Raw genomic sequence first — 24,908 nt, forward strand, 5'->3', positions numbered from 1 at the left:
GAATCACAAAAGGAACAGCATTTGAGAAGTGCCTGGAATCACAGAATAATTCGGGCTGGAAGGGACCGCAGGAGACCACCTGTTCCATTCTTCCTATCTAAGCAGAGCTAAAAACCTCAAAAGCAGGGAAGGCCTTTAGCTTATTTTTCTTCATGGCTATTACCAGATCTGATTTCATTGTCATTTTAAAAAATTATTTTGAAATGTTGTTAAAAAAAAAAATTTGTTATCTTGGATGACAGTAAAAAACAATGCAATGAGTAAAATCAAAAGTTTTATATAATTTTATATATCTATATCTCTATTTATATCTCTCTATATCTGCCAATTCACTCTGAGGAGGAAGAGAAAGGAAAGAAACAAGGAACTACACTGGAAAAATAAAAACAATGAAAAAGAGACATAAAAAATCGAGGTGTAAAGGAATGATTTTATTTATATATACAAGTACTGCTGAAGTTCAGCAATAAAACTTTCTAAAAAACCCAAAACGAATCTGAGGATCAATTTCCTAAATTGAAAAGTCACTTGAAGAACAACGCAAGAGTTGTTTCAACTTTAAATAATATATTTTTGTATAAACCAAAGCTATCTTAACATTTACAAAGCACTTGAAGAAACTTTTGAAAGTAAAATTCCAGTGAATAAATAATTATAACAGGAAATGCAGCAACAAAAAAGTTTCGATTGTATTTCAAATAATTACCAAAATCCATGGTCACAGAACTGTCTTAAAAGTTCTATAGGAGGCTGTGCACCATACTTCTCCAAAGCAGGCATATTCATATCATCTACAAAAATAACGCACTTTTTTCCCATTGGAGGGCCAAAGACTCCTTTGCGCCTCTTGTCCAGCCTGGCCATAATAATGTTCTATAATGCAGACAGGAATATTCAAAAGAGAAATTAAATATTCATATATGTTATCTTTTTGAAACACAGGTTATCTGTTCCACTAACCTGGGTCTGATTGGCACTGGTTCGAGCTGAGAAATTAATGAAGAAGGGAAAGTAGCGCTCCTTTTCCAAGTTGTTCATTAACTTGTCCTTGACATACACAGATTTCCCAGTACCTGTTGGTCCCACTAAAAGCAGTGGTCTTCACAAAGAAAGAAAGAAAGCATACAGGCTGCGGAAATCTAACAAAATATAAACTAATTGCAATTAGAAGTCAAAGGTTTTATTAACTTGCCCTGCTTGTTCTACCTCTCAAAACATTACATGCCTTAAGAAACTAAAATGTTTTAACATATTCATATAACCCTCTCATAATTTTAGTTTGCTGCCACCAACAAGACAAAGGGGACACAGAGAAAGAGACGTTTCTCATTGCCTCATTCTACTGGATTTGGAGAATGTACGAACATACATGGGAGTTAAATTTCCCCCGACAGATCTTGCAGTAGTTTAAACTTCATAAAACTTTCAGCCTTGAAATTTAACCTGAGGCTGTTTTATATTTCGTTCTCTTATATGATCTGACCATAGCTAAAATCAAAGAAATTGATTAATCAATTCTAATTGATTAATCTAAGAACTAATCAAAGAAGAAAAAAAAAAAAAAAAAAAAAACCCACACATATATTTCATTACCAAAGAAGAGAGAAGGTAACAAAAAACTCTTTGGGCTCTCATAACAGCATCATCAGAATGGGCACACTAAAACTGGATTATAATAAGGCTTCATAAAAACAGACTTTAAGGCAACAAATTGTATTGTTTGTAGTAAATGTTTATTTTTAACAGGCCAAATAAACTTTGAGGGCTTGATATAAACAATGAAGTCAATGGAAAGAATAAGAGAGATTTCTACCTATGACCAGTATTTCAGAAATTTGCACTGAAGTGAAGTAACTTACTTTCCATGGGTAATGAATAGCTCTATCAAATAGGTATATCGGACTGTATCCATAGTTGGGACTATAATATCTTGAATCTTCACATTTTTATCACTATAATTAATATTTTTAATAAATCCATTCCAATGAACCCAACATCCTCTGCCTTTCAGCTAGGAAGAAATACACATGTAAAATAGAATGGTGTTACTTCTATACATATGGAAAGTTTTCTCCAGTACTTCACTTTTGAAAAATGAAAATAATGATTTTTAATAAATTAATGAATATTAAATGTTTCAGAAGTCCATATATTTCGTTTGCTTTATCTCACTAATGAAGTGTTAAAGTATATACCTAAGCTTAGACTCCTTTCTTTTCTTAAAGATTTTGTTCAGCCAAAACAAACATAAAAATGTACAAAAACCCAATAGAAGAACATATGCAAAAGTTAAGTGTAATTATAATCTAACATTTCTAACAGACAGTATAAACAAAATTTTAATATAAGCAAGCTGCCTGGGGGCTCAATATCCTGCTTTCCGTCTAGACAGTCCACATCTTTCCTTCTATACAAAACCAGATTTGAGTCCGTCAGCTTAGCTTCAGCTACAGAATAACTATAATGTGGCAACACTGTAAGTATAACTGATGTGTATATCTTGGTATTTTCTAAAAAAATTCGGTCAGCACATTACTACTCAAAAAAGAAAAATGCATGGTGGGATTTAATCCAATACCAACACTCTACAACATCCAACAAGCTTCACAAAGTTAAAATATCTGTCTAGCTCTATTTTCCTTCCATTCAGACTGTAAGAATCTCCTTCAGTCAACGCAGAAGCAATCAATCATACCTCATAAATGTAGTCATAGACCAAGCCTTTCTCTTCAAAGGGACACTCCCATTTTCCCACACTCGCTGGTACAGGATTTATTCCAGATTTCCCAGCCAAAGCTTCCCTCAAGAAATTATCAAAAATTATCCTGCTGTCACCATCACAAGTTCCACCAATGGACCAGACTGTGGCAAAAGCAAAGCAACCCTGCAAGGGCAAAAAGACGAGCAACTGCCTAAAAAGTTGACATATTATATGAACCTTGTACAGTCTGATTAACAAACATAATTCTTAAAAATACTGTGAAACAGATAGATGTTACAAGTTACCCTTGAACAGACCCGGTCTAAAGAGATTTTGAAATCTGATTAAAGACAGAGCAAACAAAAAAACCTTATTCAAGGAGATAAATACATGTTTATGACAAAAAAATAAAGGCCAATGACTAAAGCATAATGTCACATGACAAAGCCTGAGAAGAGTTCAATCATGTGGCCTCAGGATTTTCTAATTGCAAACCAGGATCTAGGAATTTTCTAATTCTATTTTAAGTAAATACTTTTACATTCTGTTTTCTTCAGTTTCTCGTAAGAACAGTCATAGAAGGTCAGACAGAGCATCCAACTAATATAACTCTCAGAAAACACTCTTCCCAAGGAAATTTCGCTCAAACAAGCCAATCAGTATTACATGAACACTTATTTCCTTTAAGGGAAACAAGACACTTTGCTTGAGCTAATTACTTGGTTAGTTGAAAAGCACATTTAACAAAACCACTATTTATCCCAGTTAATTGGAAAAATAGTAAAATATTTAATCATATTTGTTACTTCTAAGACTTGTGTCTCATCTGGGCATCTCCAAAGTTTGGGGGGACGGAGCAAGGAGGTAGTGAAATTGTTTCACATCTCTTATCCCAAATCAAAGTCGTTCTGATTAGTTCAATTATTTTTGAAGACCGGCATATACAGAAACAGATACACATTTTTCTACAGGTTAAAAAAAAACCAACCATAATCCATGCACGGATGTGTCTGTTGGTGGGATCTTCTTGCACAGTTTGACAAATCAACATTTCAAAAAGCCGTGTAAGAGCTACTACAACATTGGTATTGCTTGTAGGTACCAGTTCCTAAGAGATATGAAAGGATGGGTATTATACTTTATGTGTTCAGTTAGTTTATCTTTTGAAGCTAAAATGCTAAAATAATTAGATAATTAGCTAATTCTGAACAAATATTTGAAGGCAAGGTTTACACTGACTTTTATTCAAAAGATCATTTGCCCTCCTCTATCCTTGAAACATCAAGACATTCAGCTTGTTAACCATGTTCACAGCTACCACGTGACCACTACAATCATAGATCTTCAAACAAAAACCTCCATGGAAGTAGCTACAGCAACACGCGAGCAAAAGCCTAAGCGCTATATCACACAGAGTTTGCAAGGAACTACATGCACGTTTCCCCTAACGCTTAAAAAAGTACTTCCCTATTCAACGTGACAGCTTTAAAGAAAAAAATATATGCACAAAATTCTCTTGGGAAGACTTTCCACTCAGTGCTTTAAATACTTACTTTACTTTTGAAAAGAACAAGGTGAAAACTATGATCAACTTACAATACAAGCCTTACCTAACATTCTCATTTTAACTTTCCAAACTGGACCCAAGAGTTGCCCTTCTCAAAACAACAGGAGGCTGCTGCATAGTCATTCTAATTGTGCTTGTCTTGAGAGAACAGTCCCTCCCAAGGGTAACAGAACAAAAACGGCCACCTAGCTACTGCAGGAAAAAATGGCAAAAAATACCTTGCACTGTTTCTGACGGAGTCTTAATGCTGGTGGTATTAACCAATCAAAAAGTCCCTGCAGAAGATCTTGATGTCCCTTTAAGTTAAGAGGCTCAGGCAGTTTACTCAACCAAGAGGTAACAAGTGGCCTCCAGCCCAGCTGAGAAGGTTCCAAATAAATCATGCCACAACGACTGACCGTAGCAGGCTAAGGAAAAATTGTAAACTCATTTTATTATACATTTAATATATTGAACTTTGCTTTATATTTTCATTAAATACAAAACTTACTGATGCCTGGGAAAGATCCATTGTTTCAAAAATAAGATTCATCTGAAGGGACATTTGGATGATTTCTCCACTCATCAAACAAAGCTTTAATAATTAAAAAAAAAAAACCACAAGCAAGATTAGAAAAAAAAATTCAGTTGTAAATTACACTTCCTATCACAGGAGAGTTCTATATGAAAATCAGCAAAACCAAGTACAAACAAAGGCAAGGTCAACACACAAAATGTTTAATCACTTGAAGCAATAATTATTTTTTTCAAGCTTTAGCGAAATTCTTCACTTAAACCATAGTACTCCACATTTTCCTACCAGTAGGTTCATTACAGGTAACTATCAATCTTGCGTATGACAGGATACAGAAAAGACAGCAAGCAGAAAGGAGAAAGGGCATCTGCTGCTATTGTTGCTAACGCTGAAGCATTCCAGCTGGAGACCCACCATTCCTACTCATCAAAACAGAAGTCCAGTTTGAGTGTTTTGACAAACTACCACCAGAACATAAACTTAACATATTGTCTCTAATTTTTATATTCACTTTGAGATTCCTACGGCCCATTTTCAAAAGTGCCATATGGTTACAACTTTGACCTCAGAAGTCATTCATTTTGAAAATATAACCCTTTGTGTCTTAGGTTTAAAGACAATCCTAAGTGCTTGAGTTTGTGCAAGTTTTGAAACTGTGGGATTTACATTAACTATAATTAAATGTATTTTTTAAAATTTAAATTTCAATTATTTATGTTACAAACTTACAATATAACATTAAGGAAATACTATACATTTAATGTCTCACAGCATTGAGTAGGTTCTGTGATTATGACTCCAATACAGTAAAGTAAGAAAAAAAAAAAAAAAAAAACCAAAAACAAACCAACCAAACAAAAACCAAACAAACAAACCAACCAATCAAAACAAAGAACCAAAAAAAAAAGCTTACAACTTGTTACCAAAGCCACCTGGCACCTGCTCTGCCAGGCACTGCTGTTTGCATTTGTGATTTTATATGTAGAAGAGTATTTTCAAAATGTCACATGAGTTTATTTAGGCATTTATTTCCACTGACTGATACCTTTTTGTTGTCATCCAGAACTGTGTTCATGCTTTCTATCCACAGGGTATCAATTGGGCCATCAAAGATAACCCATTTGCGTTCAGGAGTCTCAGATAATGCAAATTCTCTGAAAGTATTAGCAATTATACCATCTGTCCACTAGAGGAGGAGAACGTAGGAATGAAAAGTAAGACATAGCATAGGTAGTTCAATTTCAACTGCAAGTAATAGAAAAACCTTCCATTTCCTTTTCGTTATTCCTCTCTTTTAAATATTGTTCTCTTGTTCTGCAGAGAGCACAACATAACTTTGCAGTTTCACTGAGGGTCATGCAACATCAGCAAATCTTAAAATAGTGGGTTTTTTACTTTGAAAAATACTGTAACAAACAGAAGACCGGCAATTCAATTTATAGAAACTTTGAAGTGCTTCTGCTCTGTCTTGCATCTGTTTCTCCCCAGAGTCACCCTAAGTTTCACTATTTTACATTTGATTCTTCATATTGTTTCTTCTCCAAACCTAAGTTTCACACTTGGAGACCCATGAGTTCATAAGGTTTTCTAGATAATTTTTGCATTACTTTGATTATATTGGTTAGGAATAGACAGGGAAATTAATAGTTAAGTTTGGTATGATTTCCTAGCATGGATGCAACTATATTAGGACAATGACCCTTGGAATGGTATTGCTTTTTTTTTTTTTTTTGCATATTTAAACCTACATAACTGCATACACACTTGGTACTGCATTTTTTTTAATGCACTGATTTAAAACAAGCCATAAAAAGCTAAAATAAAAATTACAATTGTGTTCTCATCTGTGTTTAAAAATCACAAAATTATGAATTCAATGGTTTACAATCCAGAATAACGGAGGTCTGACATACACAGGAAAATGAAAAAAAAGAAAGCGCTAGAAATACTACAAAGCAGAAAAAACAGACAGGATTGTTAACTCCTAGTCTTGAACCCATACTGGTATGTTTGCTTCTTTTTTCTTAAAACCAAACCAGTAATTTAATTTATAGCACAGCCCTATAAACACTGTCTGGAGCCCAGGGAACGGATGATGCAAAAGTGCTGTCTGGAATTGGGACTTAAAAACCAGAAGCAGAAGCCTTGTAAACTGCCCTTCCTGCCCCTGAAAACAACTGCGGAATGACACCATGAGTTAACCTAAAATTAGCCCAGACTTACACAAGTGCACTCATACAAACCCCATGAAAGCCACAGCGGGCGAGAGGAAGAAACAGATACAGGTGGACAATTACTATACACTATTTTTAAAACATACATTACCTCATGGGATACTGTATCAAACTGCCCAAAAAGCTGACCCATAGTGATTGATTTGGGATTCACAGTTCTAAAAATTATTTTTTCTTCTTCACCATACCCACGTTCTTTCATAAGAGAGAGTGTATCTGCCAACACATGCAGAACTTTGGTCTTCCCAGAAAAAGATTCTCCTACCAGCATAAAGCTGTTAGATGGAAAAAAAATGCTATTAATAAATTTGTCTTGCGATTTAGACTTTTACAGACCACATGAAGGCCAACAGCATCATTCATATGCTTAAAGCTAATTTTCACCTAATTTTTAAAAAGCAGAACAAGTAAATTTGGTTTGTATATAGGAAACATCGTTTAGGCAAAAACAGTTTATTTGCACACGTAAATCTGATTGCACAGCCACTGTACGTAACTTGTCCTCTAAAACACAGATTCACCAGATTTACCACACTAGTTCATTTATTTGCTGAATCAAAGATTACTTTCTAGTTTCTTTTCAGTCTAGACAGAGTTTATAACAAAGTTCTGGAAGAACACAAACAGTAGAACATGTACTACACACACACTAAAAAAAAAAAAAAAAAAAAAAAATCAAACTATCTTCACCCACTAAAAATAACTTTTTTAGTCACCCAGCAGAGAGATGCAACTATAACAATGTCACATGGAAAGCATTAATTAATGAGCTGAATATTAACAATCACATGACTAATGTCATATTGTATATATTTTCTCCACACAGTTGCTATTCAGCAATAAAATCTAGGCATAAAATGGCAGAGATCTAATAACTAATACTTCTTCTACAGTCCTAAGCCTTCACCATACTGATAGCCGCACCTAAACTCCCTACACAGGTGAGGCTACTGCTGGTATCAAGAGCAGTACAACTCCGCAGACATGAAAGCAGTAGTGGTGACCAATACAAATAGAATCATTTTGCACCCTTAAGACCTTTTATATTTGCTATAAATAACCACTACGGTATAAGCCAAAACTACAACAAATAGTGCTTGTGAAACAGTAATGAGAATCTTACCCATGTCTAACAATCATCATTTCGTATGTCTGTATCATTTTCTCTATAAAAGCTTTTACAGGTTGGACATTATGTCGAATGCAACATTCACTAGCACATTCCAGAAAATCCTAAAATCAGAACAGATCATAATCTTATCATTGCTACAATTTAAATTACTCTCTTGGACTACAGTAGAACAGCTTATGCTCATCAATAAGGGTTTCAAATTAATTAATAACTGAAATACTATTAATCAGAATATAGCAAACATCCCTGGGGGAAGAAAAAAAAAAATCACTTCTGTACTTCATATGCTACAATAGGAGTTAACTACAATTTTATCTTGAGGAGAAGGCATATCACCATCAGGAAACCAACAGTGTGCTTTGGAACAATACACTTTTAACAAGACTCTAGTATTTACTGGAAGTTTTTAAAAAATTAATCCTTTTTGTCTTTTCCGATATGCTCATCTTCTTGCCAACCATCCTCCTACAAACAAACTATGCTTGAATTCTTGCTATAAACAAAAGAAACACAAAGTTTAATCTTACTTAATTATGTCCAAAAATTAGGAAAGAAACAGCAAAGGACCCTAAAATTTGGTAAATCTGCAGATCAATTTCCAATCCGTCAGATGCCTTACACAACCTTTCTGGATGTAAGGGAACTCAGATGTGGCTTATACTCAGAACAGACACAGGAATTTTCTTTGGTACTAAGTTTCATTGCAAACATTCAGTAATTTTCCTCATCTTGCAATAATTCACAAATTATTCACCAGCAGAGATAAAGAAGTCATTATCCCTCTCTACTCGGCACTTGTCAGGAATACGGTGTACAGTTCTGGTCCCCGTTATACAAAAAAGATGTGGATGGGCTGGAGGGGTCCAGAGAAGGGCCACCAAGATGATCCAGGCTCTGGGCAGCCTGCCGTGTGAGGACAGGCTGAGAGAGCTGGGCTTGTTCAGCCTTCAGAAAAGGAGGCTTAGAGGTGATCTCATCACCATGTACCAGTACTTAAAGGGGCGCTACAAAAAAGACAGAGACTCCCTTTTTTACAAGGAGTCCCATGGTGAGGACAAGGGGTAACGAGTACAAGTTACTCCCAGGGAGATTCCGATTGGACATGAGAGAAATTTTTCACAATGAGAACAGTCAATCATTGCAATAATCTCCCCAGGGAAGGGGTTGACTCTGCTACCCTGAATGTGTTTAAGACTCAGCTGGACATGGTGCTGGGCCATCTCATCTAGACTGTGCTAGAAAGGCTGGACCAGATGATCCTTGAGGTCCCTTCCAACCTGGTATTCTACTACTCTATGAAATTACCGTATTAATTACACTTGGGGAAAACAAACAAACAAACAAACAAAAAACAAACACACAAAACAACCAACCAACCAACAAAAAAAAAAAACCAAACCAAACCAAAACAAAACCCACAAAACAACCCACAGTGATTACGACCAAGGAAAAGTTACAAGCCTACTTACATTGTAGTCTGCATCAGGAAGCTTGATTCCAGGAAATAAATCACTAGTTATACCCGTGAACAGAGGTATATCATGAGCCAAAAATTTGGGCTCGTTCACATCCTTAATTGATCTAAGAAGCTAGAAGAAAGAAATATACATTTTACTGTTCTTATTAAAACACAGAATAAACTGTTCATCAATTAAAATAACCTAATATGTAATAAAGATTAATTAATTAAATGGTGCCTTTGATAAGCAGTTAAGCAAAACTGTGCAATCATCAGCCTAGCACTGGAAAGCACAGCATGTATCTCATTAACTTCGTTTTACAAATAGGGAAACTAAGAAATGGGGATCAGCGACGTGCCAAGACATGGTGGAACTGCCTTCAGAACTGCGTGCATCTGTAAAAGTCCTTAAGAATTACTCCCTCAGGAACTCACCAATATATCTTCATCTTCTGTGGGAAATTTCAATTTCAGATTCCCAGCAGCCACCAACACAGCTTTAACTGCTCGCATGCCATAGTCATAGTGATACTGAGAGGAAAGCTGTTCTGAGCAAAGCCTGTAGGTCATTACTATCTTCACCGACAGTGACTTAGCATTCAAAAATCCATATGAATAGAGCGAAATTTCTGCTATCAGAGCATAGTTAGGAACCATCATGGCTACTGTTCGGAAAAGAACCTGAAATACATACCCAAAGAAATATCTTTAAATAATCAATTGAGGAATGGAAAGCAATTCAGAACTTTTGCAGGTGAGGGATCAGTATTCATCCCATCACAGCATTTCTAACTGAAAATAGTAACGGCATTTTAAATGAGGTACTGCTTAATATGATTAGGTAAGCTGTGGATCATTTAAAACAGTGACGCTGGAAAGCAGTGGCCAGCAGAACGTTTGGGAGCCAATGAAATAGAAGACTTACCAATGTTTGCAGCTTATGACTCACGAGGAAGCTAACATTAAGTAAACTGCCATCAAGATCCATCTCAACATACAGTCCAGTGCAGAAGAGGCACTGTCTCTCCCAGATCTTTTCCCTCATCACTGTCTCAAGAATGCACTTTGCCCCTTACACCGACACATCCAACACAGCAGCAAGCGCAGGAAGGTGTTGTACATGGCAGGTGAGAGAATGCACTTCCTTTCTTTAAGTCGTGTGCAGTCGATATACTCTTCATGCTGCATCAACTCTGCTGTAAGTTAGCATTCACAGTGTAGTTCCCACTGAGGCAACTTGCTCTGGCCCAGCAGCTCTGCGCCACATTGAGTCGTAAGGAACAGATGCTGTTCCAAAAGGCTCCAAATTATGCAAAAGCCAAGCCTCCTCAATGAAACAGCTAATCTAGCCAAAACAATCATCTCAAAGATTTTATTTAATCAGGTAATCTAACTAAATTCATTACATGTATTAAGTGTATTTTGCTAACACTTCTTTTAAATAAGACAACAATAAATGCAATGTAAAAATACTTTCTTAAAGCATTTTTTCCAACATAGCCCTCCATGTTAAAGTTCGCATCCAAATCTTATAATCTACCCACAGCCTGACACTTGCCAGTTTACTTGCTACAGCATTGCAGCCTTTGGCCTGGAAAAATAATCATGAGAAACACTAACACAAGAAAATAAAAAATATTTCAAATTCCTTCAAAAAGAACAAATTACTGGGGGGGGGGGGGGGGGGGGGGGGGCGGGGGGAGGCTTAGTATGTGTAAATCGTGTAACAAGTATATGTTTATGTTCCAGGTGATACAGTCTGAATTAACATGAGCAATACATGTCTCCCTCTATTTTTTTGAAAAATTCATTCTTAAGCAGAAGCATGCATTTTATTATTTTACCTTCAGATTATCTGGAAGTTCAGAACGTCCTGCGTAACCTGGATTCATAGTAATAGCTACAAAACAGTTGGGGTTAAGCTTCAGTTCAGTTCCTTCAAAAATAAATGTTTCTAGCTTTATCTGTATGGCTCTCTGGATGCAAAGGATCTGCTGTGCCACAACAGACAGCACTTCCAGTTCAATGCGATTGAATTCATCAAAACACGCCCATGCACCCGATGAAGCCAAACCCTTGAAAAACTGCAGATGAAGACAGACAGCAATAATATCGCTAACAGAATCTCAGAAGATTCAAAAGAAACTAGGAGTATCATGTTGGAAATTTAATTACACGAAAGACACAATTATGATAATATTATTCAAGCCTGTTTAGCGCAAAGGTCAGTGATGTACTCAAGAACGAATTCTTTTCTCGGTTCTAAAGAAAGCTAAATCAGAAGATCCTGATCCTGCAATCTCTTTTTTCTTTACATGTTTTAATTAGCGACTTAATAGGATTTTGTAAAGCACAGAAAATTAAACATATGTAGAGACCAGTATATAGTGTCCAAGAGTAGCAGACCACAGGTGACACATTTATTTAAGTGTCTCTGCAAAGTAGGCACCCTACAATTTTCATGCCAAAAAATAACATTTATTCTCTATTTACCTTTCCCATTGCCAGGTAATCGAGGCCATCAGAGCAGTTGAAGACAACACACTGAACAGCAAGAGCTTTAGCCAAATCTTTGGTGGTCTCCGTTTTACCTGTCCCTGCTGGACCCTCTGGGGCACCACCAAGGTTTAAATAAAAGGCTCCAATCTAAGAAACAGAAATAGTTTACAGAAATTTTTACTACTTCATTCATATGAAATTATTCTGAATGAAAATGTTAAATTAAATTGCACTAGATAGATACAATGACTGTATGAAACAAACATAAAAAGTATGGTTATACTAATAAAAAAAAAAAACAAACTGAAATTTACTTACAGCTTGGAACTATATACAAGAGAATTGAATTGTGACCCTAACAGAGAGTTTAGTGTTATTATCATCATGACCATGATCAGTTACTCAAACTTTGTGGGACTCAATCTTTCAGTTCTTGCTTAGATACATCTTTCAAATTAAATTTGATGCATTTACTTGGCTACTACTACTCTTTTCTATCTCTGTTTCTCCTTTAATATACTTTTTTCCCTCTTCCCTTTTTGTTTCCCACACTGTCCCCCTTTGTTGCATGTGTATTCCATTGACCGTTCCATATTCTCTCCTATATTCCATTGAAGTAGGAGGAAAAGCTGACAGAAAAAAAATAAAGTTGCAGACTCTAAACAAAAACTCAGACATATTTGGCTTCCAATCCACAGTTACAGGGCCATATCTATACTGACAACCACTGGGAATACTGTATTAAGACCTTTGCGTGCAAAGGACGAGACTTCCATTTGCCAGGGTACCAGGTTTCCAACTGCTTTGCTCCAAGATTCAAGGTCTGTGAGCTTAAGAAAGAAACAGCCTACCAGCCGCATTGCCTCTCACACCCACGTACCTTGATGTTTTGACAGATAGCTACCAAGCATCAGGTAGAACCACTCCATAAAACCTGAAGCTACAAAGGGGGGGGGGGGGGAATCTTCAGATGCATCAGTCAGGTGTTTTCAGACCTTTTCTTTCTTAAACCCTAGGGAGTTCGTGATTAGGTCTCCACAGCATGAAAATTACCATCTTGCAACAGGAGGAGGATGGGTGCCTAGTAAAACTTGAAACCATACTCCAGCCAAACAATGTAAACGACAGTAATGCAGTAAATGACAGTCAGAAAAGCCATATCTGAGATGACTTGGGTAACTTTCAGTTGTCAGGTTAGTTGAGGATAGACCAGTACAATGATAAACACCTCTAACAAGAGCAGGGATACCAAAAAGTTGCCAAACTGTTGTAACTAGTCTTAGGAACAATATGATCACAAGTGGATCCTTCTCCATTTTATTTAGCAACCACAGAACATCAGAAAAGGATTTTGTGTTCTCATAATCTAGGCAGCAATAAAGATATTAGGCATTTTTTCTGTTTGTTTTTTAAAACACGTCCACAACAGAGCAATCCGCTAATGTTTCAGTCACATTGGTGGGCTGCCCAGATTTGTTTCAAGTCAGTTTCATGTTCTATAGAAATTACAATATTTGAAAACTGCTTTTAACAGAAATACCAAAGTCTGACAAAAACTGCAAGCCCTGAAAGTATGGTGTAATCAACAGTGTAAGAAATACTATACTAGAGTAAATACAGTATTAAGTAGCACTGGTGGAAGATCATACCAAGGTGCGGTAACATCGGTCTGTAAGAGGAGTAATGACAAGGCGTGGTGAGTTTCCAAGGTATTCATAGGCATATTTTACATTGCAGTTAATGATGCAGACACGAACATTCTCAAATTCCCAATAATATCGCAGTTGTGCAAGCCACTGAAAGTCTGTTTCTCTCTGCACACCTGATAAACACAGAATTAAAAGCAATCATAAAAGATGTTTTGGATAACTGGATTTTTCTATCAGGTTTAAGTTTAAAACAGCCTTGAAATTATTAATGTTGATACTCACATCCAAATACTCGCATACATATCTTGATACTGTTGTGTTTTAGGCAGCAAAATCAGATTGGTTAACTATTTTTCATTAACTATGTATTAAGACACATGTGAAAAAAAACGTTTTAAAAGGTAATTACCACTTTCAATCATTTCCATGAGGACGTCTCTAGCATGAACATCAATAGTAACCAAGGCACCCAGCGTAGTCCTTGTTTGCTTCGACAGTTTTCCTCTTACCAGCTCTACAATATCATTAAGTTGAAGCTGAAGTGTATCATAATAACCCTTTAAACCCTAGGAGAAAAAAAAGGTAATTATGAAACTGATTATATGACGGTTTCAGGTGTTCCAGACTTCTTCACATTGACTAAATATCTTAACGGAGATTGCTTATTAAGCCATTCTTTTACATTGTCATGTTTTTGCATCAGCTGCTCTCTCATTCACAGTTATGCATTTATGTTGCAAAGCTACATTTTAACCTGCGCTTGCTCTAAACAAGAATATTCAAGTCCCTGGATCAAAGGTATAAGCCACTGTACATAAATTCATGTATATCAAACTCATATGCTGATCCTTTTTCAAATTTTATTTTGATTGTAGAAAAATATTTGATTAAGCAAAATACATAAGCTGAAATGAAAAATTAATAAAGATTTCTAAAAAAAAGAGTATGCATTACGAAGTACCTCTGGTCCACTGCGAAGAACCTCATGTACCTCACTTGTCCAGAACATTTGAGACACACACAATACTACTTGTCCAGGCCACTCCAGAACCCATCTTTTTCTCTCAGTCTCTAGATAAGCCTGAAAGAGTTAAATACAGTATACAAACACAGTGTCAGTGCATGTATATCATAAGGTAATACAGAAGCATATAATGTGATCCTATTAATATTCTTTGCTAAAAAAAAAAAAAAATATTATTTTCCTATTTTCAAAGTCCAAACAAACTTTTAAATGCTCTTTTTCCTTTAGATTTGCAAGTTGTTATCAAATAATTTTAAAGATTCTTGCAATTATCTTTCCGTATTATGTAAATATTCACAACTTGCTAACTTCATACAAAGAAACATTTTCTGGCTAATGATTTTCTTTTAGGAGGGAGCAAACATATTACAAGTGTTGTATTTCTAACTTGTAATTAAATACAAAAACCTGAATAATTTATTTACATCAGGTGATATATCCTGTAAACACAGTATTGCTGCCAAGCTTTTAAAAGAATTTATATCCAGTGTTAGAGGAAAACGACTTTATTCTTATTCAACTTAAAAACTCTTACTTATCCCACCGGCTTATAAATACAAGTCATGTTAACTCAGTCCTGGCCCCATAACTTCATCAACTCTTGTGTTCAGGACGACTTTTAGCAAGCCAAGAGACAGCCTCAAAGTAAAGAAAGGTCTGTTTGTGCCACAGTTATTAAATTATTACAAAATCCATACCATTCTTGATCTAGCAATAACATCATGTATACTCTTCAGCATAATATCTTCTACTTGAATTAACCACTTCTCCACTGCACCTCGAGCTTCAGAAGTAGAAACGGTCGAAATCAGTTCTACACGCTCGCCTTCAGAACTATACATTGCTTTAATATCCAAATTGGGAAGGAAATGTAGCTTAGCAATGCCTTCAAAACACTTCTTCAAGTGAGGCTGAACTCTGAGGGGATCCTTAGTCTCCGACAGGATCTCCAACATTTCATCGTTAGACAAGAAAAAGAAGCTAAAAAAACATTTAGAAAAAAGAAAAAAAAAAGAAAAAAGCCAACTGTATTATCAAGCTACTTTAAAGGCTGACCTTATTCACAACAAAACAAACACTCACACTCTTTGTTTTTTAAATAGCCAAAACTCATCATACCGGGGAAAGAAGAGGCGTTTTTTCTCAAGATAAGCATTAAGCCCTTTCATGATTTTGTCAAGAAGCTCATTGCAGTTCTGAAGCTTCTCGAATAACCCTACCAAGGAAGTAGCAACAAGAACCTGTAACAACACACACATGCAAACTCTAAGTTATAAACAAGACACTTCAAACAGCGGAAGGTATTCAAGTAACATACAACATGGCTTTGCTCCTAGAAAGCCCAGGCAACTGATGTAGTAGTTCATTGTACATATTCTTGAAAACAAAAGCATTGACACAACAACAACAACAACAAAAAAAAAAAAAAAAAAAAAAAGGAGAGAGAAGCTACTGTTTCCTTTCCGTACTGTAGATTTTCCTTACCTTTGGGTCTTTGGCACAACACTTCATAATATCCTTCCAGTATCTATCCACAGTCTGAAAGAGACGCCCCTCTTCTGGCATCTGTTGCATAATATCCTCAGAAGAAAAAATGGGTTCCAGATAAAGCCACTGTGCTTGCACTTTGAGCCATTCATCAATAATCTCCTGAATTTGAATTAAGCGACTTTCCCATTCCTTAATAAATATTTAAAGGATGTTACCTTAATATTTCCAAACAAATAACAGAGAGAATAAATACAAGAAAGGTAGACACTGTGGTACTCTAGTTCCCAAGGAGAAAATAAAAACATCTAGAAGTAAACAAAGTAAAATAAAAATATTTAGGAGTATGTAGGTTCTTCCGCACATACCAAAGGAGTTCAGAAAGTTTAACTTACCTGGAAATGAATTTCCCAAAATGCGGTTATCAGTTTAGTGCTACGATCTTTTAATAACTTCATGGTTAAGTAATACCCAGGAGGCTACCAGGGACAAATTCCGTTTCATCTCCCCACAGCAAGGAGCTCTTGGTTTGCAGCTGAATTACAGCAGGGACACAAAAATACCAGAAAGGTCACGCTAGATCCCAGGAGAGATCCAGCCAGCCCAGTATCCTCTCCCTAAAGTGAACAACAGCAGATACCTCTGCAAGAGGCTACCTGTAAAGGGTAAATACTGCCTCTGTTCACTGAGCCTCCTTGAACCTGAAGACTTCCTACATAAACCAACAAAGAACTAAGGAGGGGAACTGCAAAGCAATTTCACCAGCTTCTCTCCCGTCAATACTCATGGTGTTAGCACCACAAAGACTACTCTAGCCCTGAAAATACAAAAGCAGGTGTAAAGCAATCTCATCATTGTTCTGAGGCTTGATTTAAAAAAAAAAAAAAAAAAAAAAATCTTCTCCAGTCCTCAAGAAGTTTCCTTGCCCAGATGAAAGCACTCTAGTTCAACATTTGAGTCCGAAACTCAAGGATTAAATCACTAACTATTCGCATTAACAATAATAAAACCATAATTTCCAGTTATTAAGCAGCAAGGTTAAAGACACTAATAGAAATAGTGATTTTGCAAAATACGCAGAAAAATAATCACATTCTCTTGGTTGCACTTGACTCTGAATGGAAGAGGGAATTCCAACACAAAAATAATGTAAGTGGGACTTATATGGACTCAAAAGAATTTTGCTGAAAAGTCAATGAAAGCATTTCATTAACAAGTCAAACAATAAAGCTGTAATACAATTGGCATACTCTTACAGTAGTTATCCTGCAACTAAAAATGGTAAAAAACTAAAAGTAGTCATCGTACCCTGATTTCTTCGTCAAACGGCTTAATGAAAGGTGATCCTCTCATTGTCTGAGTTTTCATAATCTGATCATCGAGAACAGCTTGAATCTCATCCACTGCAGACAGAATATGAACACCGGTCTCGTGATACACACTCGTACCGAAGGAAATTGAACCCCAGGTTTCCATCATGCCATGCATTGCTTTCTCCAAGGAAAATTCCTACAGTTTGACAAGAAAACAGTTTATTTTAGTTACTGCATTATTTTTTTCCAGCTCATTAATTCCATATATAAACTCATCTAGCTGAATAAGCTGTTTTGCTCTAACAGCATAAATTAACTTCTTGTCATTATTTTTCTTAGTATATCATTTTCTAGTGCACAGAAAGCAGTACACTTGGGAAATACTAATGATGTAACATGAGATACAAATGCCTGCACACTCACTGTTATCATCTAATGGGCCAAAGTCTCACCAAATCTCTTTTGTTGCATAAGGGCAAAGACAAAAAATCCTAGTAAGCCATGAAAGTCATCACTGAGACACTTGATGTTATATTTGTCACTATCAAATCTCTATGCTTACCTTGCTTGCACCTACGCTTATCGCTTCAAATTCTTCCAAATAAGGGGCTAGATTCTGCTTTAAAACTTTTCTCAGGGTAGTTCCAGAGTCTGGTGTTAAATCATATCCTACTATATTTGACATCTGCTGCCAATGACGAGTTCTCATGCCAGGGTTACAAAAGATAATCACAGTGGGAATATTCTCCTAATTGAGGAAAAACATTTATAAGGTAAAAACTGTGATGTGCATTATTTCTTAACTTTTTAATCATCTTTGATGTGCACTTAAAATTCTGCTGCAGTAGCTGATGACATGAAAATCTTTTCTGAAAAGCACAGATGGATCCATTCAGTTATCCATTCCCTTTCCCAATAATTGTAGTAAATTACTGAAGAAGAAATATAAAACTATTAAGTACAGTCTTAGCAGAAAAAAGGAACAATTTTTCAGTTATGTTAAATTGGGCTTTCATCAACATAACATAGCCCCATTTCAAAATTCCCAACTACATCCTTAATTGTTTCTCTGCATCCAAAAATTACTCTTCTCCTGTATGTGTCCACTCTTTAACAATTCACACTCCTAAAACTACAAAGATATCCAAAATCCAATTTTATTAAAATCAATGGGACAGTACAATCTGGAAACGATTCAGAGCGTGCTCTCTCCCTCTGTAACAATAGGGGTCTCTGACACTGCATCATCTATCTATACCGAGTGCAGAATTTAGCATTTGTCCCTCAGCATCAAATACTAATATCCCTCACCTTTTCTTACCTTAAAGTCTTTAATCTGCTCCAGAACTGAAGAACACATTGTAAGAGTTGGATTTCCCTTTGTTTCTTCTTCTGTCTTCTCTTCTACAGTTCTGCGTTGTGATGTCTTTTTCCTCTCCTGTTGAATTTTCTTCTGCTTTTGTTGGAACAGTCTTGATGCTTTGTTTATCTCTCTCAAAAACTCATCAACCTCAGCCTCCATGCTTTCCCCATTTAGTTCCAAAAAGGTACCATCCATCCATCTGAGAAAAAAACCCACAAAGTTAGAAAACAGAATAATAAACAAATAGTCCACAAATAACTAACACTTTGTGTTGCAACAGAAATGAGATGTAGATTAGTAGTTATTTAAATTAAAGCTAAGCTCTTGTTTCCAATTATTGTCATTCTATGCAAAATTCTAATGCACAACTAAAGGTGGCTTGATCACACTCTTCTGCGTATTTGTGTAATTCTCTCAAGTCGGTCACATACTGAAACTAAGTAACTGCATGGATTGAGAAATATTTAAGTTAAGCTCTGGATAGAGATCAACATATGACATCAAATATACTAGGCCTTTGTACTTCAAAAAAATCCATACTTTCTAGCCATATCACGTTATAACTTCCCGAGAGCACAGGAAGTGGTAAACAATCTCACTTAATTTAGACTCACGCATACTACAGTTTTTGTGACAGGATCTAGCCACCAGATAGCAGTGTCATCATTTGAGCACATCTACATGGTACTTTGGACAGCCCATAGGTTAAAAATGGTTTTCATTACATAGAGATTGTGAGCTTTCTAATTTAACTTTGTAATTTTCTGGTATACAAAATGGCTCCTAACTAACCAAATATTTTCTTCCTAATGCGTTTCTTTCACAGAGTTTGTCTTATTACAGGCTTCACCAGCATGACCAATATAAATAGAATCCAATATGCGACAGACTCCTTTTCATTACATTAAAAAAAAAAAAAAAACCACAACAAAAACACCCAAACAAAACCCCTGACATTTTTTCTAGCTGAATTAAAAATAACAATCCTGATATGTAAGTTATGTTACTATTACACTTGGATTGCTGATAACAAATAAATGTTTATAAGAAAACAAATCCATATTCTACATCTGACATGAACAAAACCAGCATGAGTATTTTTCCCCGCTCTCCCTCATTTAGCTTCAAGAGCTGAATTACCTTTTTTCTGTTCGTTGCCATTTCAGTATAAGATTAAAGAGTTTCTGATATGGTTCAATCTCAACTTTTAAGTTGTTGAGGAGTGGGAAGTCACTCGGTTTCCATTCGAGCAGAGTCTCTTCTTTATTAATAAGAGCTACTGTTTCATCAGCCTCTTGTATGCGTTTCTGTAACACCCTCAGGTCAGCCACATACTGTAATCAAATAATTGTATGTCTTGAGAGATAACTAAGTTATGCTTTTAACAGCTATCGAAATAAGATATCAAAATACAATAAGCCTTTGTATTTATTAAAATTTTAGAAAACATCAGTTAAAAACTCATCGTCTTATCCTTGAGCAAATAAACTATGAAGAACCCAGATTAACACTGAGAAAAATAAAGTTGGTTTTATCATTGCTGAATTTAAGAGTATAAAACTATTTTCAAAATGTTTGGGCTTTAAAATTCACTGTTCCAGGAGGCAGGCATACATGTTTTTATGTGCCTGACACAGCATAAGGGCAACTGGGATTTATTAGCTTAGGATTTCTGTTTGGTGCTTTGAAGTGCTTTGTTTTTAAAAAACAAAATTACTAAGCACAATTGTGATATCCTCCAATTAAAGCACAAGACGTGCTCTGGCAATTATAAAATACCTCTAGAAATTTGAGAAGCTTTGGAGCCAGTGGTCTGCTCTTCAGTAGCAGAAAAATGAAGTTTTGAGGTTCACAGAAAAAAAATAAAATTAAAAAAAAAAAAAATCAAATTGCTACCAATCACTCTTTCTAACCTGCTTTTTTTTCCTTCAGTTCCTCAACATATCAAAAACAGGGAAGGAAATCCTGCTCCCACTGAAATTATTTGCAAAGAATGTCACTGGGGCCAGAATTCCATGCTTTATATAAACCAGAGTAAAAAAATCATTCACTTTATACATCTGTAACATCTCAGCCCTTGCTGGGATTACCTTTCAGCTAATTTATGCACAACTTTATAGTAAACTTTCCTTTAAGTCAAATGTTATTGCCAATGCAATACAAAAAGGGAAGAGGGGGCAGGGGCCATTTTACGAGTTTGTTCATTGTAGCAAGAGGATAATAAACGTTTTAGTTCACATTTGTTAAAATAACTGATTACTTTTAATTCTAAGTTGTTTCCATGACCCCTGTGTATTAAACATACAAAACGTTTCTACCCATTTTATACTAAATGTTAATCAGACCTGTTGCATGCAATCCAGTTCTGAGTATTCTTCGAACTCTGCCACAGAACGCGTCAGCTTGTCTAATTCCACCATCAGTTTCTCACATTTATGTATTAGTTCTTGCTCTCCTTTACGTTTAGACTGTTCAATCAGCTACAAAACCATTTTTTTTTTTTTAATGGTAAAAAAGCAACAGGGAAGTGGTTGTAAGTCCTTTCAATGATTAACATACATAGTACCATCTAAATTAAACATTTAGCACAAACAGATAGAAAATAAACAATACAGATAAGTTATTATCCTTACAATAATTGAAATTTCTTCAGGAGCTGCTTTTTGTATGTCCCATTTAAGTGTGTGCAACCTCTATATTTTAACATGAAACCCTTACCTCGATCATCATAGCAGTTACCATTGCCTTAAAGGCCTCCTTCAGCAATCAGACAAAAGACAGGAAAGTATTACAGAAAGAAACAGAGAGATTCTCATCTCTGGGATTCGACCTTTTATTGCCAAAAGAGGAGACATCTACAGGTGTTGAAAGCTAATGCTATCCCGCATGTATCTACTGCTATAAAAGGCAGAAATTCTAGCACATAAGACCACTCTACAGCACAAGGTCTGCGCACAGAAGGGTTATTTTTAAGGTACCAAACAAGAAATCAACCGAGGCAGAGGAGATCTCCTGTGACGAGGACACCTACTGCCATGCAAAAATTGTGAAGCAGACAGAGCTTCTCCAAAGGAGGAACCAGTCTTTTCCTACTGCATTAGAATAAAAATGGACTCTCATCAGAGAGTATAAAATGCAAACACGCAGACTCTAAAACCTGATGTGAAACTATTCTTGTCCTCAAGCTCTAGCACAATGCAAGTGGCTAGACAGTCAGCTACAGAGAGGTATACTCCTGAGGGACGCTCATTAAGTCAGATACTCTGTACTACCATTTTCATTAAAAATAATCTGAGCAAGCATCATGGACTCTGTGTACAAATTATTTTCACTCACTTATTTTTCGGGATTAAAAGAATGGTAACATGCAAAAGAAATATTTTACAGACACAGCAGTCTCCCAAGCTGGGTATGTTTTAAGTCAGAGGCATATTTACTATCCTTGGACGTACTCCTTAGTATCTAAATAAGACTTGGAGAAAGAGAAATCCTCAATTGTGATACTTCAAAGATATTAATATTTTCATTTAGAAAATGTTAATTGTTAATTCTTAAACATTTTTAGAAGAAATTATTAAATCTATGCTAAATTACTACAGAGAGGCAAGAGAACACCAAAAGCCTTGACTTACTGTATTATAGCCAGAGAGAACAAATGCTAGAGAGATGAGTATAGACAAGTGGAAGAAAATAAAGTAATCTAAAATCACACAGAGAAAATTAGATGTTGTATATTTTCTATTAATGATTGCTACCTAAAAAACACAATTCCCACTGTTCTTTTATTGACAGAACAAAAGACTGTTTTAACTCAATGACGTCCGTTCCAGAGCACTAATTTAGGGCCTGGCAGTTACGTTTTCAGCACTAGTCAGCTGCAGTGTAGTGAATTTTCACCTTCATATGAATTGCCTAATAGTGACCCCAAACAAACTGAGACAACAAGACTTGCTGAAGGTTTGACGTTACAGTGACAATTTTTAAATTACTCCACAAAAAGCCCTCTGTTGATATAAAAATCTGGAAATATGTGATTTATGCATGTCTAAATTAGTATGGTTCACGTTACATGTGTAGATACATTTAGCCTGCTGAGGAAATAAATAGCTCAAGTAAAGTGAAAAGTCTAACAAGCCAAAATACACCATAAACTAAGAAAATACTCTTACATCATCATGCTCATCGAAAATTGGGTTAATCTTCTTTGGCCATAATAGAACTGCTGCATTCAGTGCAATGTCTTCAGGAGCAAATGAAAAAACGTCTAAGAAGTAATTCATTTGCCGACAGCACTCCTATACAAAGAGATTTCACAAAACTTTAGTTATCATAGGTCTGCTTAAAAACATAGGGGAGGACAACATTACCTACAAAGATAAAATAGAAGTCTACATTTCATGGACTTTTCAGAATTCAGAGCTACTTCAGCCAACTGAATGCTAATATTCAAAATACATATAAAAAGTTATTCAAATCCCTGTCCCGTTCGTGAGCTTATTTCTATAAATATGGCTCCTGTGGCCTGTAAATCTACACGCAAAAATCCTAGTATTATTAAAAAAATATGAAAAATACAAATTCTGTAGAATAAACATGTTATATTTACAGACCTATTACTGTTAACAGAAAATCTGATACCTATCATCATAACATATAACAAAGAACTTCTTATCCAGTAATGTTTTTGGCTGACCCACACCTTACACAATTTTTCAGTTTTGTTCTCTGAGCACACACGAAGTACTACTGTTAATGCAGCATCATCTATATTCTGCTCAAATAGTAAATTGCTTCTTGTGTGTTCAAAGCCATGACTGTTTTTACACATAAAATTCTCTTTACACTTGTGTGTTACATTTTCACAAACAGCTTTTTAAGCAGCCCTGAAGTAAGTCTGTCTCTAGGTACAAACAATAAACGGAGTGTCTTACAATCTGCTATGATGTATTAAAAGCTGCTTTTCCTCAGACATGCAGAACACATGGGAATGGGGAATAAGAAAGGCAGGCACATGGCAAAGAACGAGCTGGACTTCCCACTTCTCTCTGAAATAACACTGAGTACATGCAGCATGGTCAGACGAAAGTCTCTGCACTCCAGAATGAATTCTGTATTTGCATAGGCCAGCACGTTTGGTAAAAGATTAAGAATGAAAGGATAGTCATTTACCTTGATCCTTAACAACAGGTCCTGAATACCTTTGGTTTTGACCTTCTTTATGTGAGCTATTGTTTCCACCATTTCCTCTGTTGTCTCAGGAACTTTTAATGCACGTTCCTTAATTGCTTCGAATTCCCTGCATATCCTATAAATTTATTTAACAGAAAATATCAACATTTTAAGATTTTAGTTTGACTGGCTTCAAGCTCAGCTTTAACGGAATTAAAAGTTCAAATTACTTCTTTAAGTATTACCCCTACACAAACTCCATTACTTTATAAAACTACATCGGGAATATGACCAAGTCAGCCTAGAAAAAAATACTGTTTATTAATTTGCAATAATTGATTTGTTCGGAGTTGGGGGTATTCTTTTGCAATAAATGCTTCAATTACTTTTGGTAAGTACACGAACTTATGTACAGTACCATTAGCATGCACACACTTTCCTAGTAAATATTTTGTCGTTTTGGTTATGTGGAATAACTATAAAACTTGACTGTAGCAGTTCATTTTAACCAAACAATTTAATATGACCGCACTCATGATTTAATCCATACCTGCAAATTAACCTTTACAATTGGCCAGTGTTATTATCTGTCATTATCTACTAAAACCTAGAGGTATCTGTCATGTAATAAGAGAATCTAGCTAGTCTTTCCTTTGACAATGCAGTCCTGTATTTCACACTTAAAAAGACAGAACGGTAAGAGAAGCCCTTTGATCTTTTAGCTCTGTTATTTAAGTCTGTTAGTAAGTTTCCCTACTAGTTTTTGAGTCTAAAGCATATGAAAAATACATTAGCT

At 35.7% G+C, this 24,908-nt stretch overlaps 1 protein-coding gene across 1 annotated transcript in view; it reads right to left on the bottom strand.

The window, feature by feature from the left end:
* Positions 1-24,908, bottom strand: part of DNAH12 (dynein axonemal heavy chain 12) — a gene marked incomplete at its 3' end in the record, with an annotated part of 73,000 nt that overhangs the window by 34,112 nt on the left and 13,980 nt on the right. Inside the window, exons 14-40 of the mRNA XM_082322213.1 lie at positions 24,113-24,248; positions 23,113-23,238; positions 21,289-21,423; positions 20,084-20,277; positions 18,902-19,142; positions 18,143-18,328; positions 17,576-17,776; positions 16,265-16,459; positions 15,899-16,020; positions 15,478-15,760; positions 14,717-14,836; positions 14,165-14,321; positions 13,756-13,928; positions 12,101-12,253; positions 11,452-11,691; positions 10,043-10,288; positions 9,618-9,737; positions 8,140-8,249; positions 7,108-7,291; positions 5,828-5,968; positions 4,759-4,842; positions 4,487-4,675; positions 3,690-3,809; positions 2,696-2,884; positions 1,860-2,011; positions 961-1,099; positions 707-873 (exon numbers count right to left, since the gene is read on the bottom strand). Coding sequence (XP_082178339.1) covers positions 707-873; positions 961-1,099; positions 1,860-2,011; positions 2,696-2,884; positions 3,690-3,809; positions 4,487-4,675; positions 4,759-4,842; positions 5,828-5,968; positions 7,108-7,291; positions 8,140-8,249; positions 9,618-9,737; positions 10,043-10,288; positions 11,452-11,691; positions 12,101-12,253; positions 13,756-13,928; positions 14,165-14,321; positions 14,717-14,836; positions 15,478-15,760; positions 15,899-16,020; positions 16,265-16,459; positions 17,576-17,776; positions 18,143-18,328; positions 18,902-19,142; positions 20,084-20,277; positions 21,289-21,423; positions 23,113-23,238; positions 24,113-24,248 — 4,503 coding nt within the window. The remainder of the gene's footprint in view (positions 1-706; positions 874-960; positions 1,100-1,859; positions 2,012-2,695; positions 2,885-3,689; positions 3,810-4,486; positions 4,676-4,758; positions 4,843-5,827; positions 5,969-7,107; positions 7,292-8,139; positions 8,250-9,617; positions 9,738-10,042; positions 10,289-11,451; positions 11,692-12,100; positions 12,254-13,755; positions 13,929-14,164; positions 14,322-14,716; positions 14,837-15,477; positions 15,761-15,898; positions 16,021-16,264; positions 16,460-17,575; positions 17,777-18,142; positions 18,329-18,901; positions 19,143-20,083; positions 20,278-21,288; positions 21,424-23,112; positions 23,239-24,112; positions 24,249-24,908) is intronic.

Source organism: Platalea leucorodia (assembly GCF_965183815.1).
Source record: "Platalea leucorodia genome assembly, chromosome: 9".
In the NCBI taxonomy this organism is placed as follows: domain Eukaryota; kingdom Metazoa; phylum Chordata; class Aves; order Pelecaniformes; family Threskiornithidae; genus Platalea; species Platalea leucorodia.